The sequence below is a fragment of the Engraulis encrasicolus genome, chromosome 20 (assembly GCF_034702125.1).
Source record: "Engraulis encrasicolus isolate BLACKSEA-1 chromosome 20, IST_EnEncr_1.0, whole genome shotgun sequence".
In the NCBI taxonomy this organism is placed as follows: domain Eukaryota; kingdom Metazoa; phylum Chordata; class Actinopteri; order Clupeiformes; family Engraulidae; genus Engraulis; species Engraulis encrasicolus.
The window spans coordinates 29,196,736-29,215,885 of record NC_085876.1 but is presented as its reverse complement, the minus strand read 5'-3'; the positions used below and the strand labels follow the sequence as shown (position 1 = coordinate 29,215,885).

Sequence of the window (19,150 nt, the reverse complement as noted above, 5' to 3'; positions counted from 1 at the left end):
GGGAGACATTCAATTAGTTAAAGGTCCCCTTTCTGTGCAATTTCTCACAAGCGTGAAGATCAAACATTAATTTAATATTGAAATACATAATGCATTGCAATATGTGCAAACAGTAGATAGTTAGCCTCCATGTCAAAGAAAGTGAATGACCCACGCAGGACATGAAAGATATTTAGATTCCAAAGGGACCACTCATGGTTAAAAATCATTATGCCATTAAATTATAATAGAGGGTAATAAAAATAATAACAAATAAGTGATGTTGTTTTTAATGTTAATCTTAATGTTAATGTTCTGATATATCTTGTTCATATTCATGTCTGATTTGTTCTTCAATTTATGGAATTTATTGCATAGGCTACTTGTGGCCTAATAGCTGTCACAAAACTTTGCATGGCCTTTGTATAGCCTATGAGTAGGCTCTGCTGACTCAACAATGGGCAAAAGTTATATTGACCTGTTTAAGGTCAAGTGTCAATAGCATGGTGGTAGCTCTTGATTTCTGCAGAATGGCAATGGAGATGTCTTTGCCAAAAAATCAAACTGAAATAAGGCTGGTGAGTGCACTGATCAATAGGCCTAATGTCCATTTATGTGTTAGTAGGTTTTAAAAGATACAAAGGAGAGGCTATGTTAAATTCATCAACTAGGCTGCAATTAATTGTTTGATCAGGTTGTTGTTGTTTATTCTAGAAAATGCTTAGAGACACTTGTGGCATGCTGTTGGTGTGAGTGTGTTCACCCCCTATGTTGTCAAGGAAAAGGTTATTCATAACCCATGCGCCGAACTGAACTGATATAATCTGTCTTCATTTATTTATATGCCTGTGGCCGGAGGTCTGTGACCAATAGCTTTTATGGTGGCAGGATTTGGCAAAACTGTGTTTATGACAGTTGAATAGGCCCAACTAAAATGTAGTACAGTTGAACTAATATTTCCATTTTACATATCAGAGATGCAAATGAAAAATGATAACAATACATTACATAACATTTAGCTGACAGAATGAATCCATAGATGGGGGTGTAGGGAGAGAGGTAAGCAGGATTTGAACCTGCAACCCTCTAACCAAGACCAACTCCCTAACCATTGGGCCACAGCTATTATTATGAATTTCTGTTTTTGCTAATCTGAGCAATTAAATAAATCGTATAGCCCTCATTGAAGCCCATTAGATGTCATGATATCGAAACAGATTATTTGTACTCTGAGAGAAACACTCTGGAGCTCTACATTCTTTGATCTGATGATGGCGCTGTACTCCGGACATTCTTGGCTGTCGGACCATTTTCCACGTGACCTCTTACGCACCGTGCCACTGGCCAACGATTTTTCTCCGCGAGCTGCAGACCACTTGCACCGTGACATGCGAGGGAGGCAGAAGGATCACAGAGGAAGATTTTGACAGGATAATGATCCACATTTGGTCGTCAATGTCATACATCTGAAAGGAATATGACTGCAAAAACACTTCAAGTGGTAAGGCCTTTCTGTTTGTTGACATAATGTAGTTGAAGCACGCAGTCGGAAAGAGATAACCTGCCTGTCAGACTGGCAAATGATATCACAGCTCAATGTCATAACTGAATATGCTAGTTGCAGGCAATGTCAAGAGTCTAACAATTGACTAACCATCTATTTCTTAAGCAAAGCCGCACGAGTATCTATGTCTGCTTAGTCATGACAATCTTGTTTTGAAATGCGTCAATGTGAAAACCGCAGACACGTGAAAAAGATTTGTAAATAACACTGGTACAGGCTAGTTTGCAGGCACTACACGCTTTGCTAAACTGTATTGAACAGTCACAATGGTAACAACAATACTGGTAACTCTCAGTCATCCACGAACTAACTTAACCTGTAAACATGTTACGGGTTTTAAGTACCGGTAGTTCAGCTCAGGGTATAACCTCAGAATAACACACTGGCTGTCTAGATGTGTCAACGTCTGCCAAGAGCTTGGCTTTTGCCACGTTTGTTCAGATGCATTTCCGAGCTCTATCTATTCCTAGACACAACTATACACATCCCGTCAATGCAGTAAGACTTGCTGATCTACAGTCAGTCCACACATCATGTAGATTAGAGGGGCGAGCCCCCAGGAACCCACCAGAACGTCCCTGACATTGAACCCTGTGGATAAATCAGACTGGCTGTTTAGAGACACGCCGTTCCTCTAGTCAGCTAATGAAAACACACTACATCTATTTGACAAGATTGTTCTGGCCTTGCCAAACATCAACTCCCATGTCCCACCCTTGCCCCCCTGTGCTTATTTTAAAAGTTGTTTTGGGAAATAAGAGGAAAGACACACCACTGGCCATGGTTCTGGACAGCCAGGATGAAAATTGACTTTCAAAATTGCAAACCTTTTGCTTGAATTCAACTCAATCAGCAAATCATTACCAAATATAGTACATCCAGTTCTTTTCTGTCCCAGATCTACCAAATATTTTACCAACATGTTGTGTGTAAGTGTCTATTGCCTGCCGTCTTTATCCTCACAGAGTATAAAGCATGAGTCATGCTAGATGTGTTGTGGACGTGTTGCAGGTCCGGCTGTGTCGGCATCACCTGTCGCTTCTGGAGAGGGTCCACGTCTCCCATCATGTGCTGCCCCACAGGACACTCCGCACACACAGGTAGAGTTCTAGCTACACATGGCACTGCTGCAGTAGCGTGGCTTTTTTTGTTGGGCTTTTCAGACTTTATTCATGACAGGATAGTTTGAGAGAGAGACGGGAAACATTTGGAAGAGACAGATGGGGAAGGGTCGGCAAAGGACCCAGGCTGGAATTGAACCCGGCTCGGCCATGTAGTAGACAAGTGCCCTACCATTAAGCCACGGTAGGGCCGTAACATGGCTTTTTATGCCTTTATTTGATAGTAATAGTGAAAAGATGACAGGAAATGAGTGGCAGAGAGAGATGGGGCAGGGCTGGGAAATGACCCAGGCCGCACTCCAACCTGGGTCCCCATGGGCATGCAAGCCCAAATGTAGGGGAGTTAGCAATACTTTATAGTTTCATCATATCCATGTTACGTTATAGAGTTTTATCATATCCATGTTACTTTATGTACTCAAGTTTATAGTTTTATCATATTCATGTTACTTAATAAACTTAGTCGTTTTTTTTTTTTTTCATCATATGCATGCTGCTCCTGCAGAGCGGAGAGGAGTGGGCGTGGTCTGGTGAAGAAGATGCTGCTGGGGGTTGCCGTGGGAACGCCGGTGGTGGTGGGGGTGAAGTACGCTGTTTCAGAGCCGCGGGAGAGGAGGAAGATGAAGATCCTGGCAGAGGGGGTCGCACGCTTCTGTAGGTCTGTCTCTCTCTTCTCTCTTTCCTGTAAGTCTGTCTTTTCTGTAGGTCTGTCTCTCTCTTCTCTCTTCTCTGTCTCTCTTTCCTGTAAGTCTGTCTTTTCTGTAGGTCTGTCTCTCTCTTCTCTCTTCTCTGTCTCTCTTTCCTGTAAGTCTGTCTTTTCTGTAGGTCTGTCTCTCTCTTCTCTCTTCTCTGTCTCTCTTTCCTGCAAGTCTGTCTTTTCTGTAGGTCTGTCTCTCTCTTCTCTCTTCTCTGTCTCTCTCTTCTCTCTTCTCTGTCTCTCTTTCCTGTAAGTCTGTCTTTTCTGTAGGTCTCTCTCTCTCTTCTCTCTTCTCTGTCTCTCTTTCCTGTAAGTCTGTCTTTTCTGTAGGTCTGTCTCTCTCGTCTCTCTTCTCTGTCTCTCTTTCCTGTAAGGGTATTTATTTTCACATATTACTACAATACAATGCACGCTGTAATGGGCATTGAAAAGTTAACTAACAGCGTTTAGCAATGCGCTACGACTTGTCCATTGCCATTCTGGTGACAGTAAATTTATAACAGGGTGTTTTAATGGGTGAACCAAACTCAGTCCTTTGTTAATTGGACTAAAAAGTGAACCGACGGCAAAATATCTCAGTTCTATTAATCTCTTCATATTGTGAGTGTAGAATTATTACAAAAAGGAACAGGTGCTCTTTCTTGCCCTGTTAGGCTTTAATGGGGTGTCAGTCCTCTGAGACCACGTCAACAAAGGTCTTAGTACAGTTCACTTCCGAGGGGTCCGGGTACACTTCAGAGTTCACATATGCACAGAAAATACTGAGTCACTCGTCTCGATTCGCTGTGAAAGTTCCCTAAAATGTGTTTTAAGAGGTGTTTTTATACACGTCATCCCCGTCTCCTCTTCGCAGGTCTCTGTATGTCGGACTGGTGATCTCAGCGGACTACTGGTGGACCTCCAATGTGGACCTTAGGGGAATGGATGAGGTAAGCTAACCCTAACAGTAGATCATCCAGAGTAGTGCGTTGTATCTGGAGGGCATGTCTGTGTGTAATGGCGTGGTTCCCAAACTGGGACCCCTAGGAGGGCTCTCGGAGGTCCTACAGTGAAAATATTCGAAGATCCAAAAGGGGCCCCAGCAGAAAAAGTTTGGAAACCACATGTAATGTATCTCTCCTGGCCTGCCTAGGGTAGTCCCGTGTACTTGGACGCCATGTCTGCGTGTCACCAGCGCGCGGCGGACAGCATGGTGGAGGGGGCGGTGCTTAACGGCGGTCTCTACATCAAGCTCGGCCAGGGACTATGCGCCTTCAACCACCTGCTGCCCCCCGAATACATCCGCACGCTACGCATACTGGAAGACCAGGCTCTCAACCGCAGATATAAAGAGGTGAGAAGAATACTAGCATACTAGATTACATCTGCACGCTACACATGCTATCAGACCAGGCCCTCAACCGCAGATATAAAGAGGTGAGAAGAATACTAGAATACATCTGCACGCTACAAATACTATAAGACCAGGCCCTCAACCGCAGATATAAAGAGGTGAGGAGAATACTAGAATACGTCCGCACCCTACGCATACTAGAAGACCAGGCCCTCAATCACACAAATCCTAAGGTACCGTAAGTAAAACGGAAAATGACTTTTCATCGTGCTTTCAAATAAGTTTAGTCATAGTTGCTTCTATTTCTATGTTTATGTGCAGGTAGACGCCCTGTTTGAGGAGGACTTCAACACGACTCCTGACCGCATGTTCCGCAAGTTTGACTATGAACCGGTGGCGGCCGCCAGTCTGGCCCAGGTGCACAAAGCAGAGCTGCCCGATGGCACCCCAGTGGCAGTCAAGGTAATGCTACTATAATAATATCAACTAATAAACTAATAAACTAATAATAATATGATAATATTGCGCTAGTGACAATGAAGATGTGGAGGTTGATTTGATCTGCCTCCGTTCATTATTCATTCATTTTAGCCTAAGGCACCTGCAAAAAAACACCTGCTGAATGCCTAAGCCATTTTTGGGAAACGGTGCCCTCTACCTATTAAAACCTGAATATCTCAGCCATAGAGGTAGAAAATAACACTAGAGAGGACCCCGCCCCCCTTTTACGGCAATCTGTAGCGGCCATTATCTGTAGGTAGATCAGAGAAATGGAAATTAACGGAGAACGAGGCTCACCTCTGTCAAAAATGGCTTAATCATGTGAAAATGTCCATCAACACACTATACAAGGACAATAGTTGAAGTGTGTTGCTAACTATGTTCATAAAATGTATTATTTGATTTTTAAATGTATTTTATCGACTCATATGATTTCAGTAGATATGTAGCCTGACATTTCAAATCTGGTCTTTGATTAAAGTGTTACTTTATATTTACACAGTTTTAGTTAATTTCTTGACAGGGGTGGGCGTGTTCTCCATTGACTTGCATTGCCTGAAAGTACCTACACTACCTACGGAAGTTTGGAAGCTCCAGCTGCCATTTCCCAGTGCTGTCGCAAATTGCTGTGTCCTCTCTAGTGCTATTTTCTACCTCTATGATCTCAGCATCCGAAGCACATAAAAATATGAAATAAGTTGCGATTAAAAGCTGGGACCCTCATTTTGCATCGGAATGTGTTCATTTAGCTCTAACACCCACATTTTGAATGGGAAAAATAATAAAATCTCAAGATCCTGAATGCAGCGTATATGTCGCTCCAGACGGCAAAAGTCAAAGAGCATATACACTGCATCAGGCTAAAATGGGTTAAATGTGCTTGGTGTGTTTGTGTGTTTGTTGGCTAATGAATTTAAGACTTTAGGTCCAATAGATAGGCCATTGTGTAATATTCTATATTGTGTTTCCCAGGTGCAGTATATTGACCTGAGGGATCGGTTTGAAGGAGACATCCGGACGGTGGAGATCCTCCTGGACATTGTGAAGTTCATGCACCCCAGCTTTGGCTTCCGCTGGGTTCTGAAGGTTAGTTGATGCACGCCAGCTTTGGGTTATGCTGATTTCTGAGGATGGTCAGGAGATTGATGCAGGATAGCCCACCATTCAGCAAGATGCATACTAACACATTAGTTGAATCATTGGATTGGAATTATACTATTTTAAGGTTTAAGGACTGTTTGTTAAATACATTTGCAGATGGTGTGTAGGTAGTCTGTAGTGTAACAATCGCTGAGATTCAGGGCCTCCGCACACCGGCTCTGACAAAGTGCAGAGCATTTCTCCGCAAAAGTTTGATTCCATTGTTTTCAATACAACGGCATGGATGTCAGCTGCCGATTAGAGACGAGTTCTATTTTGTCGGAGCCACCCATTGACTATCCATTCTCTGCTGTGATGAAATTGTGTGCGGGGGTTGGAATTGTGTCTAAAGTGCTCCGCGGTGCTGTTGGAACCAATGTGCGGAGGGCCTTAGAGTATTACCAGTAGGCCTACTTCAGTGAGGTGCACAGTAGCTATTTGCTTTTTTAATGGCATAGTGTTGGACAGATGAACTTGTCAAGCTGTTGCTCAACGCAGCTCATATTCAAGACAAGAGAACACCGCCAGTGTCCCTAACATAATCCATGAAACCTGAGTGTTTTCAGCATTCGCTGTTTTAGTCCTGTAAGAAAGCTCCACATACCACCCTGAATGAAAATGGTTGCGGTTTTCTGATTTTTCTCTCCCCAATCAAGTTAGTCTGGCTCTCACCTGCCCCTGCCTCCCTGAAGGCCTGTGCACAGGAGTGTTCCAAGAACCTGGTTTAGTAGTAAACTAGGCTAACTTAACCTTGAGGTAGTGGTAAATCATCTAATAGCTGAGCCTACAGGCCTCATTTCTGTAACTAAATGACACCAGTGGGCCATATTTTAGCGGGTTTACCACTTCTTTTAGGTTAGCTTAGCCAGGTTTCTCGCTTAACCATGTTCATAGAATTACCCCCTGGACTTGTTTATTGTTTGTTTGTGTGTTTGTTCACAACCGTTGCTCTGTAGGATCTGAAAGGCACTCTGGCCCAGGAGCTGGACTTTGTGAATGAGGGGAAGAACTCGGAGCGCTGTGCTGAAGAACTGAAACATTTCGACTTCATCGTGGTGCCCAAGGTCTTCTGGGACTACACCAGTAATGTAAATACGATATAGAGTGTGTGTGTGTGCGTGCGTGTGTTTGTGTGTGTGTGTGTTAGTGTGTTAGTGTGTGTCTGCTGACTGTGTGTGTCTTTGTGTGTCTGTGTGCGTCTGCTGACTGTGACTGTGTTTGCTAACGAGTGTGTCTCCTCTTGCAGAGGGTTCTGACTGCCGAGTTTTGTGAAGGCTGTAAAATCAACGACGTGGAGGAGATCAGGAGACAAGGCCTCAGTCTGAAGGATGTAAGTATACACTAGCATTACTGTAAATATATACTGCCTTTATTGTAAATATATACTACATTTACTGCAAATATACATACACTAGACTGTAAGTATATACTGCTTTTATTGTAAATATATACTACATTTACTGTAAATGTGCATACACTTTACTGTTAATACATATTGCCTTTACTGTAAATATACACAAGCTTTACTGTAAATATTCACTAGCTTTATACATGTGTACTGCCTTAACTGTAAATACACACATATGTACATTAGATTTATTGCACATGTATACTGACTTTGCTGTCTCCTTTACTCAGTAGCAGCGTTTTACATGTACCCTGGCTTCCCTGTACTTCTGTACTGGCTTTATTGTCAATTATTAGGGTTACAAATGTTTTCATGAGTTAGCGCTTTATGTGACCGTTTCTTTTTTTGTTACTGCATCCACATGTATCAGCATGCAGTATTATGGATTTACACGGTGACGGTACATACCTAACTCTCACCCCAAGGGAGAGTGGAATTACATAATGTAACTGTAAATCATGGGTAACCTATGGCCTGGGGGCCATTTACAGTTCGTAAGGCTGTGAGACCATTTTTCTCTGCCCGCGATATAATTTTAATGTTGCACATGCATGCACTTGACATGCATGAAATGTGTCACACACATGATTTCACATGAAAAGCAATCTTAGAAATTACATTTGCAATACAATTCTTGGGTTGCAGTTACGTCAGCATCCCCCATCACGGGAGCGCGCAAATTTGAAATGGTGGGCGAGGTCTAATTCAAAATATTCTGTGGCTGTTCGAAAAAAAATATTTTTGAATGGGATTCAATGGCTCCAATCCCAGGTCGCCCACCAGCAGCAGTAGATCACCACCAGCAGTCAATGACGTCAACTATGACGTCAACTGCAACTCAGGAATTAAGATGTATTTTAAGGGGACATAGTGAAGGTGGGGTCAATTGTAAAGGTGGCTGCCTTTAGTATTGGCCTAAAATGCAGGGGGAAATCTTGGTCCGTGTTCATAGTACAGTCCTTGGAGGACTAAATAAAATACGAAGTGACCTTGAATGAAAAAGGCTTCCCACCCCTGCTGTGTAAGTGCTGTTACCTGCTGTAATTACCATGAAAGGAGTTACTGTAAAATGCTGATAAATGTGTTTGTTTATCCCCTTTTTTTCTGTTTATGTTTTAGACAGCAGATAAGCTTATACGGACGTTTGCAGAGCAAATATTTTACACGGGATTCATCCATGCTGATCCACACCCTGGAAATGGTAAAGTGTGTATGTGTGCGCGTGTGCGTGTGTGTTTTAGTTTGTCAGGGATGGAAATTGGCACTAACCAAATGCTAAAACACTGAAATGGATGATATTTGCTTGAGGTCACTGCTCGGTCGTCACTAGACAAACTGGTGCCTTTGTACTGTACACGACAAGGCCAAACTGCCGTGATATGTTTATTTCCTCACTATTTCTGTTTCTCAGAACTGTATCTGCATCACCCTGCTGGAAAGTGTATGACTGTCAGCCAAGGCCACTACATGTTTTTCTAAAGGTGTGTGTGTGCGCGCGTGTGTGTGCGCGCGTGTGTGTGCGCGTGTGCGTGTGTGCGCGTGTGCGTGTGTGTGTGTGTGTGTGTGCATTGCAGTGTTGGTGCGTAAGGGTCCTGACAAGACGGCTGAGCTGGTTCTCCTGGACCACGGACTCTATGAGTACCTCAGCAAACGGTACCACACACACACACACACACGCACACGCACACACACACACACACACACACACACACACACACACACACACACACACACACACACACACACACACATACATACGTCTATGAGTACCTCAGCAAGACATATACACACGCCTCTATGATTACCCCATGGTTACACACACACACACACACAAACGTCTATGAGTACCTTAGCAAGACACATACACACACCTATGATTACCCCAGCAAAACGGTAACACACACACGCACGCACGCACGCACAGCAGAGTACCTCAGTACCTTAGTACTCAGCTGTGTACCTGAGTACACAAACCGTGGGTCATGTCTTCTAGTTGCAGAAAAACAAAACAGTAAAATAAATAGAAATATAAAGTCAATGAAGTATCTGCATGCATCTATTTTTAATGAAGCACGATACTAAGTATAAATAAAAAGGTTTTGTTGAAGCTCACTGATGCAAACATTTTAGGTTAGATTTTGTTGAGGCGATTAGCACACACCCAGTCTAGCGTGTCCTCAGGGGCTTAAATGGATCCAGTTGCATCGCTGCTGGGGTTTATTTAAAGGCCAACTTCCGATAAAACTCAGTTTTACTCACTCCTTTCGAAGATCGGACGGTCACCCCAAGTTAAACTCACTTGCAAGGCTCTCATAGCGGTGCGTCAACTCTCCTGGCTGTGTTTCCCGGTGTTTCCCAATTTACATAAATAATGCAGAGAAACGAGCGAATCACGAAAGCCTTTCTGTGTTTCGTCACGTCGAAAGAAGGCGTTGCCCACAAAGGTTTATATCGACCCATTTATCTAAAAACATGTCGAGTAATTTTTTTCTGCTTGTTTTCAAAACAAGCAACGTCTGGTGGCCCGAAACATAGCTTAGCTTAGCTATCAGCTGGTTGCTACTCTCAGGTACACACACAGCACAAAGCCTCATACATAAAGCCTGCTCACTCCGGTTGCTCCGTGCCTACAGCTCGCCTAGGGGTCGCTGTCGAAAGAGCACAGCCCTGAATGGAGCCTGCACGCCTCCGTTGGCGCCCCTATAGTGCAGTACCACCCGGGGAAGTGGCGACTCTGTTTCCCATTACATTCTCTCCAGGAGCTGGAGGACTGAGCCAATCAGAGACGCGTTTCTTTGAGAGCAGGAGGAGTGAGCCAATCAGAGACGCATTTCCACGAGAAACACGGAACACTCTCTCGTTTCTCCACAAGCCACCTTGCCAGCTTGCAAAAACGTCTTGAAACAAAGCAACCAGAACGTTTTTTAAAACAGGACCAACGCGTAACACATTCAATAACAATTGGGAACACGGCAATATTAATTAAATTACGTTGAGAGGCGATCTTTAAGCTGCAGCGCTTCACAGTGCAGAGATGTGTTTTAACATGTACTAGCTGCAAATGCATGTCATTTGACACACTGACTTGTGCATTGATACATTTATTGAGTTCTGTGAGTAATCTCAGTGAATGGTAAAGCACAGTAGTAAAACGTAGGAACAAAGTTCATAATACACTACCCCATGAAAAGTCATCAATGAAGTGAATGAATAAAAAGCCTTTGTGGGAGCACACTGATGTGACAGTAGCATGTAGACAGCAGCATGGCTACAGTTTAGCTTTTTTACCCACTAGCTTGAATTACCCAATTAAGCGGCTCAGAGGGGCTGAAAGAGATCATCCTGCATCACTGACCTAGATAGTGTATATGGACAGCGGACATTCGATTCAACAGTGAAGAAATGGGCAGTGGTGAGACATGAGACAATTTTTGGGAGGAACAAGGAAATAGTCGAGCACCATTGCTCATTCATCTCCATGAAAGACTTGAAACAATGTATCTCCTTTTAAAATTCTTGCCGAGTCTACTCTGTTTCGTTCGAACGGTAGTTTCCTGTCTGTTTCGAACTACCCAAATATTTTTTGCAGGCTGACCCTTTATTTTAGAGAGCTATTAAATTGTTTAAATGACCAATGAGTGTTGTTAATTGGCAGCCTGGCAAAATCTGAAGTGTGAGATTAAGTGTGAACATTAGTCTGGCCCCGATCAATGAGACATCGAAAGATTGTTGATGGCATCAATCCGTTGTTTTTCAAGCCGTGTCTGTGCCTTTAGGCCAACGCTCTGACCAAAACCCCACCCGATTTGCATCCAAAGATTCAAAACAAATTTCCTGCATTGTGATTGGTCCGACAGTTTCAGGGCCTGAGGCATTGTCTGAGGCTAGACTCACTCGCAGGCAAAAATAATTTCGGCCGCTGGCGGGTGGGGCTAATGCTAGCACTTGTTCTCAGCATTGCTAAGGTACGCTTCCAGAAATTTGGGGTGGAGGTATTCTCGTAGATGAATCGCAGATGCTTCAAAACTGAGTTCTATAGAAGCCTGCTGTCCATATACTGTATGTAGGCCAGTGACCTGCATCATTGAAGGCAGAAACAAAGTCTGTAAGACACCTGTGTGCTGCTTCAAATTATAAATAAAGGTTTTTATTTTGTATTTATTTGCAAGATGGCAGCAGACTGCCAGGGCTTAAATGGCTCCAGTTGCGTCTTTGCTGTGGTTTGTAGAAGCTGTAGTAGCTGCAGTACTACTAGAACTACTGTGTTTTTACCTGTAGCCAGAATGATGTTGTTATTTGGCACACTGACATTTTTTATGAGCTTCTGACTTGTTTGTCTTGTTTGTGTTAATAATTTTAGCAACTTCCCTTTAGGCCTTATAAATCAGTTGCTTGCTGACTTGATATTGCACACAGGTATTTTATTTTAGGAATACTTGGGTGTATTCCCAATAATTACACAGTAGTAATGATATTGCCCTGAGGGTTTTAGAGATAAATGTTGTGTCAGCGCTTTCTCTCTTTCAGTTTTCTTCTCTCTGGCTGACTGACTATCTGGCACTTGTCCTTGCGATTCCCTCCTTCTGATAGTGACAGAGTATTCTTGCTGAAGTTATGGAGCACCATTATCTCTTACACTCCTCACCTTCCTCTCTCTCTCTCTCTCTCTCTCTCTCTGATAGTGACCGGGTGGCCTTGTGTAAGCTGTGGCGTGCCATTATCTTGCGGGATGACGCGGGAATGGAGAGATATTCCAGGCACTTAGGGGTTAAAGGTCAGGCCCAAGTCGTTTGTTTATTTTGCTGTGTTGTGTTGTTTTGTTATGTTTTTTATATTGTTGTTGCTGCTTTGTTATGCGTTTTCGGGGGTAGTTGTTCCAAACCCAGTCCTTTTCTTGCATTTACTGACACTCTTGAAAAGTCTTATTTTGTCTTAAATTTTCAACCCAAATGTCTTAAATTTGTGGAGCTTAATTTAGGGAGGAATAATTATGTCAGCCATGTGATGAACTTCGCGACGGAAATCGGGAGTTGTAGCCATGTAGTGTAATTTAGAACGCATTATTGAATTTTATTTAGTGTAAAGTTTCATTGTGTATAGTTTTGTGTTTTCAAACGGCTACATTAATGTAAATAACCAATTGGTTTTTGTGCTTCATAGTTGGTCCTAATTTCATTTGGAAAATGGTATTGAAAAGTCTTAAAATGTCTTTATTTTGACTTGCTAAAATCTGTAAACGCCGCGAGTTGGTTTTAATTTTATTTGGAAAATGGTATTGAAAAGTCTTAAAATGTCTTAATTTTGACTTGGTCAAACCTGTAGACACCCTGTAATATATGGTTATATAATATATATATAATATAACATACGTAATGTAATGCTTAATTTCCTCTCTCCTCAGACTACTGTAATGTAATATAACATATTATGATATAATGTAATATAATTTAATATGCTTACTCTCCTCCCTCCCCAAACTACTATAATCTAATCTAATGTAATATAATGCTTACTCTCCTCCCTCCGCAGACTACTTCCTGTTCTGCGAGATGCTGCTACAGCGGCCAATCAACATGCGGGAACTGGCACTCGGCAACATCCTGAGTCGCGAGGAGACGGCGTACATGCGCGACATGGCGGCTCACCACTTTGACAGCGTGATGCGCGTCCTGAAGGATCTGCCTCGCCCCATGCTGCTGGTGTTCAGGAACATCAACACTGTGCGCAGCATCAACATCACCCTGGGGGCGCCCGTCGACCGATACTTTATCATGGCCAAGAGGTAAAGTTTATTTTTTTAAAGTATTTTTTTAGGGCTTTTTGGCCTTTATTATTACAGGACAGTGTGAGAGTTGACAGGAAATGATTGGGAGAGAGAGATGGGGCAGGGCTGGGAAATGACCCCGGTCGGACTCGAACCGGGGTCCCATGGGCAATGTAAGCCCAAATGTGGGGAGCTTAGCACGCTGCGCCACAGCGCCCCCGAGGTAAAGTTTATTAACAATAATAAATATAACATAGTATACGGCAGAGGTAAAGTTAATTAATAGTTATTATACAATCTAACGGCATCAACATCCCACTTGGAGCCCGAATCAACCAATATGTCATCATGGCCAAGAGGTGCAGTTTATTAATAATAATAAATATAATGTATGGCCAAGATGTGCAGCTTATTAATAAATACAATTATTAACTATTATTATTAATAATAAAATAATTACAATAATAATACAGCATAACAGCATCAACATCACGCTGGGAGCCCCCATGGACAGATACTTCATCATGGCCAAGAGGTGCAGTTTATTAATAACATGTAACATTGTTTACAGCACTGTACTGTACAGTTTGGGTCGGGCTTGGGATGTCTGAGGATACTTATTTTAGTCAAAACATTTGGTTGGAGTTTTTGCTCGGTGAGTCATCACATTTGACGTCCAACTCCTCCCAAGAGGAAAAAAAATGTTTCTTCATTTGACCTAAACCTAGTTATAAACCTGTAATAACCTTGCTTTGTATAGTGATATAAAAGTACACAGGTGTAAAATGCTTGCATTCCCTGGTGTTGCGCCTGCCCAACGTGTGTGTGTGTGTGTGTGTGTGTGTGTGTGTGTGTGTGTGTGTGTGTGTGTGCGTGTGCGTGTGCGTGTGCGTGTTGGTTTCAGTGCGGTGCGCGGCTGGGGGAAGATCCAGATGGACGAGGCCCGGATGCTGCCCAGCTTGGCTCTATTCCGTTGGCTCTGGATGTCCTGGGAGAGCCTCAAGTTCGAGTTCGCTCTGAGGTAACCGGTTCCTCCACTCATTATCCACATTACAGCTACAGACACTAACGACATTGATCTTTATGCCATCTCTATCGAGTTTAGGCTGATTTTAGTTTAGGCCGAGCTCACTCACCACACAGCCATGCTCGTGGCAGCCATTGCCGGAAGTCCCCTGCTCTGAGGTAAATGGACTGCATTTTGTAATGGGCTGCAGTTCTGAGGTACACACACAGCCAAGCTAATGGCTGAGCTGCGCTTTCCCCATACATGGTAAACAATGTAGTCAGGATGTGAAACCTTGCTGACACGGCAAGTAATTAGTACTAGTACTAGTGCTAATTACTTCTGCTTTGTACAAGTGCATTGTTTGAATGCTTGATTGTGTTTTGTGGGATTATTGTTTTTAAATGTTTGTATTTCTGTGGTGAAACTGAAGACAAATTTCGTATTCATAACTTGCTGCATAAATGTATATGCAGTTACTGCATTGCATTTGTGGTTTGACTCTCATCTATACCTTGGAGTCGGTTGGATGCTTTGTCGTGTGATGCACATTGAATCGTGAACCCTTTGACAATTCACCCCTTGTACTGTCTGTATCAGAGGCGGTTCCTCTTTGAGTACAAGGGAGGCGCCTCCTGTCCAAAATCACGGAGAATAGTATGTAAACTAATGCTTTACACAACTTAATAACATTGCTATTTCAGACCCAGCTCCATAGAAAATGCATGTGCTCAACTTAGAGATGAAACCAATCTGTTATAAGATCCCGAGGCTCGCACGAGTTTTTTTCCGCTCATGACAACGCAAGCGAGTCGAGTCTCAATGGACTTCAATGGCATGTGGGATTGTACGATTTTTCAATGGCAAAATGCTAAACGGTCATTGGCTATTGCCGTGAAATTTTTTTGATTTTGAGACTGAGCCTCACTGGGAGTGAATGGAGAAGAGAGAGGAGGGGGGAGGGACCGGAGACTGGAGCTCCGACTTGTGATTGGGTGAACCCCGTGTCAGTAGGCTACAGTAGTTGATTTCATATCGAAATGCGGATATGTTATTAATTTGACTGAGAAGTTTCGTCGTGGTAACCAGTGGGGAAGCTATTCATTGCGGTGTACTCCAGTTTTGTGTACATATTCTTGTAAACCTAGTGACACTAGTGTTGCGAATAAAGTCTTAATAGTGGCATGTCCTTATCCTTTTTAATCTCCCAATTCAAAAGTTGAAGTTGCCTACTTTTCGTTAGGGCTAGCTTGCAAGAAAGCTAGAGAGCTATGCAAAATGCAAAGCATTGTGGATTAAATTCTGGCGAATTCCAGTCGTCCTTATGAGGAGAAAATGAATATCAAGGAGCAGAGCAGAGCACTGCCTAATATTGACTTGGTGAAAAAGGTAGGGAAGAACAACCGTTTCTTTTGAGCTTTCGTGGTGTCTGATCAACTGGTTAACTGCCAAGTCCCGAGAGTGTGGGCGAGTCCTTGTTTCCTACTCTGTGTTGGCAATGTCTGGTAAATAATTAAAGATTTTGCGACCTCTAGTGGTAAGTTAAGCCGTGCACCCAGTAATGAACAAAGACAACGAAGGCAAACTAAATCACATCATTATGTGGCGGAGGTAGGCCTAATGATAATAATAATAATAATAATAATAAAAAACATTTCCATATGAATGGGCTATAAGGGGGATAATGATTAATGATTAACAAATTTGTTTCAACAAGAGTCCTTTAGTGTGTTAGGCCATATGTGGCTCAGGACCAATGTAAGATGTGTGTCAAAATCCCCCCCCCCCCCCTTTATTTTTGCGTTCTGGACATATTGTAATTGAACAGCCTCCCCTGTTTGACAGACTACCAGCCGCCACTGGTCTGTATTGTACTGTATTGTGATCGTACGGTACTGTGTTGTGTATCCCAACAGGACGGAGATGGTGATGATGAGCGTGACGCGATCTGTGCTTCGATTCCTCTCCTTTCTGGGCCTCATCACACTGGACCAGGAAGTATACCAGTACCTGAAGTGAGAAGGGGGGACGGATTCTCCCACCACACCCAAGAAGTGGACCGTACTTGAAGTGAGAAGGGGACTGATTCCCCCACCACACCCATGTGAAGTGAACTGTACCTGAAGGCAGCAAGAAGTGGAGTCTGATTCCCCCACCACACCCAGGACGTGTAAAGTAGTATAAAGTGAAGGGGATGCAGGATCCCCCATGACAGCCCCTACCTCATCCTGTGGACATGCATAGTTTTCACTGCAGAGGACTTCAATGAAGGGTTTCACATGAAGGTTTCACTTGAAGCCTCGGTGAGGCCTGTTACTATTGGTGGACTTTGAAGGGATTTTATCTTTTTTACATTTCACAATGTTATTATAGTTTGTCATCAAACTGGTGCTTTTTTTATTGTGCACTTTCCACACCGGATGTGGTTGATGGACCCGTGTTCCCCTTCGAGGAGCGTTCTCACAGCTGAAGACACAACAAGTGGCAGAAGAGGAAATGAAGTGGAAATGGATGGCCTAAGGCTAAGCGTATATGTCTACCTGGATATGTCTACCTTGTCAATTTTGTTGACATTCTCATGGTTTCATGAAAAAAATCGTAGTTTTGTTTTACCCTTGACCTGGAGTGGTTGGGCCAGTTTTAAGTCTTACACAAATACTTGTAATGTTTTTGTAAGTTTTATTTCCTACAGGATCTGTAATAGATGTGCCACTAAATGAAGTAACTATTTCATTGTCATTATTTTGTCATCCCTACAATAGTGTATGCACTGCAAAAATAATAATGTGTTATTGAGGCCAGATATACCCAGGGTGTGGGGCGGTGGTTTGGGTGGTAGCCGTTTCCATATTTGTTTTAACTTCAACATCCCTAAGCAAGACAATCAGTTAAGCACCAAAGCACACTGTTATTTTCCTATGAATTATCGATAATGAATATTACTTAATTTTGTCCATACTTAATTAGGTGGTCAAACATTATTTAACCATTCTATTTATGTACAATATGTTTAACACAATAAAAAAGGAAACATATCCTGTAACAAGTATAGTACCACTGAATTTAACTGCACTCTAACAAGTACTTATTTTTACATAGTTTAAGCTTCCAGCGTTAAAACAAAACAAACAAACAAACAAAAGAAACGACAGGGACAGGACAGGACAGGACTTGAAAAAATCTTTTTCTATCATGGATTCATTGGCGCCAATAAATTTGTTGTCTTTCGTGCTTTGAATCCGGACTACTTCATTTGAGATTCGATTTATTTGACCATCACAGGCAATAAAGCTCATATTCTTTGATGGAAGTGTCTGTTGACTGTAACTAAATGCATTTTGCATAACGAAACAAAGCCAAGAATTCCTTTTGGGAGCCTAGCACACGAGGACAGGCATGGTCAAGGCATTTGCAGGGTTTTTTAACACAGATAATTTTTCAAATAAATTCCGACTTGTTAGGAAAGTTATAAAGTCGGTTATGGTGGGTTATAAATGAGCACAAGGTTTAGGTGATATGAGCAATATAACTCACCAGAGCTAGAACCCCATTTAGAATCAAAATATGGTCAATGCATCATAATCTATTAAAGTTTAACCTTTTAATGGAATTATGGACATAAATAATATTCTATTTTTTTTGGAAAGGATCTGTACTTCAGGGGTAAACTATATTAATGTAAGTATTAATGTGGGCAGTCGTGGCTCAGTGGTTAGAGCACTGGGTTGGCAACCCAAGGGTTCCCGGTTCAATGCCTGACCGGACCACGGCTGAAGTGCCCTTGAGCAAGGCACTTAACCCCCACACTGCTCCCCGGGCGCCGCTCAGCAGGCAGCCCACTGCTACGGACTAGTGAGTGTACTTCAATGTGATTCACTAGTCCAAATGGGATAAAGTGCAGAGAAAGAATTTCCCCTAGGGCAGTGTTTCCCAACCAGGGGTACGTGTACCACTAGGGGTACGCGAGCACACTGCAGGGGGTACTTGGAAAAGTGCTATGATTATAACAAATGTATGGAGCAGCCACATCAGGACAGAGAAAATGATATAGAAAATTAATTAGGGGGTACTCATGGCACAACTAAGAGGCTTAGGGGGTACGCAAGACAAAAAAGGTTGGGAAACACTGCCCTAGGGGACCAAAAATTGGCTCCAATCCAAATTGGCTAAACTTCTTCTTCTAGATTTGTTATGCCGTAATCTTCCACAGATACCTTCATGCCCTTTACCCTCAGGGGTATGCCTGTCACTTTATGAACAAATCTTGTCCATTTGTCTGCCAAATGGCATGGCATAGTAGAGGAAAGTTATCCATAGACGTGTCATGTTCACAAGATAATCCCTTTTCAGGGCTGGGCTGGCATACTCTTGCCAGAGTTCAACTTGTCAAACAAGGCTTGAAGTTTACACATGACATCCATACAGATTAAATGTAGACCGTGCCTGCGTGTGTCTGCAATCGTTTTAAGCACCATCACGTGCCCCTGCCAGATGCATATGATATGCAGTACTTCATACACATTAGGACAATAACTTGGTGAAAAATATATTTTATAAGATCTACTACACATCTAAATTTTAAAGGACAAAATCTCCTTTTCATCTTCATCTTTTCTTTTTTTAAATTATACCTTTCC

At 42.7% G+C, this 19,150-nt stretch overlaps 1 protein-coding gene across 1 annotated transcript; it reads left to right on the top strand.

The window, feature by feature from the left end:
* The first annotated feature begins 1,366 nt into the window (after positions 1-1,366).
* Positions 1,367-17,818, top strand: adck5 (aarF domain containing kinase 5). Its single transcript, XM_063185745.1, has 15 exons — positions 1,367-1,480; positions 2,555-2,643; positions 3,170-3,322; positions 4,215-4,290; positions 4,494-4,694; positions 5,016-5,156; positions 6,168-6,281; positions 7,292-7,423; positions 7,582-7,665; positions 8,863-8,944; positions 9,318-9,396; positions 12,426-12,517; positions 13,273-13,525; positions 14,412-14,528; positions 16,430-17,818. Exons 1-15 carry the CDS (start codon positions 1,457-1,459, stop codon positions 16,530-16,532), a joined length of 1,740 nt encoding a protein of 579 aa, XP_063041815.1. The 5' UTR covers positions 1,367-1,456; the 3' UTR covers positions 16,533-17,818.
* The last annotated feature ends 1,332 nt before the right edge of the window (positions 17,819-19,150 follow it).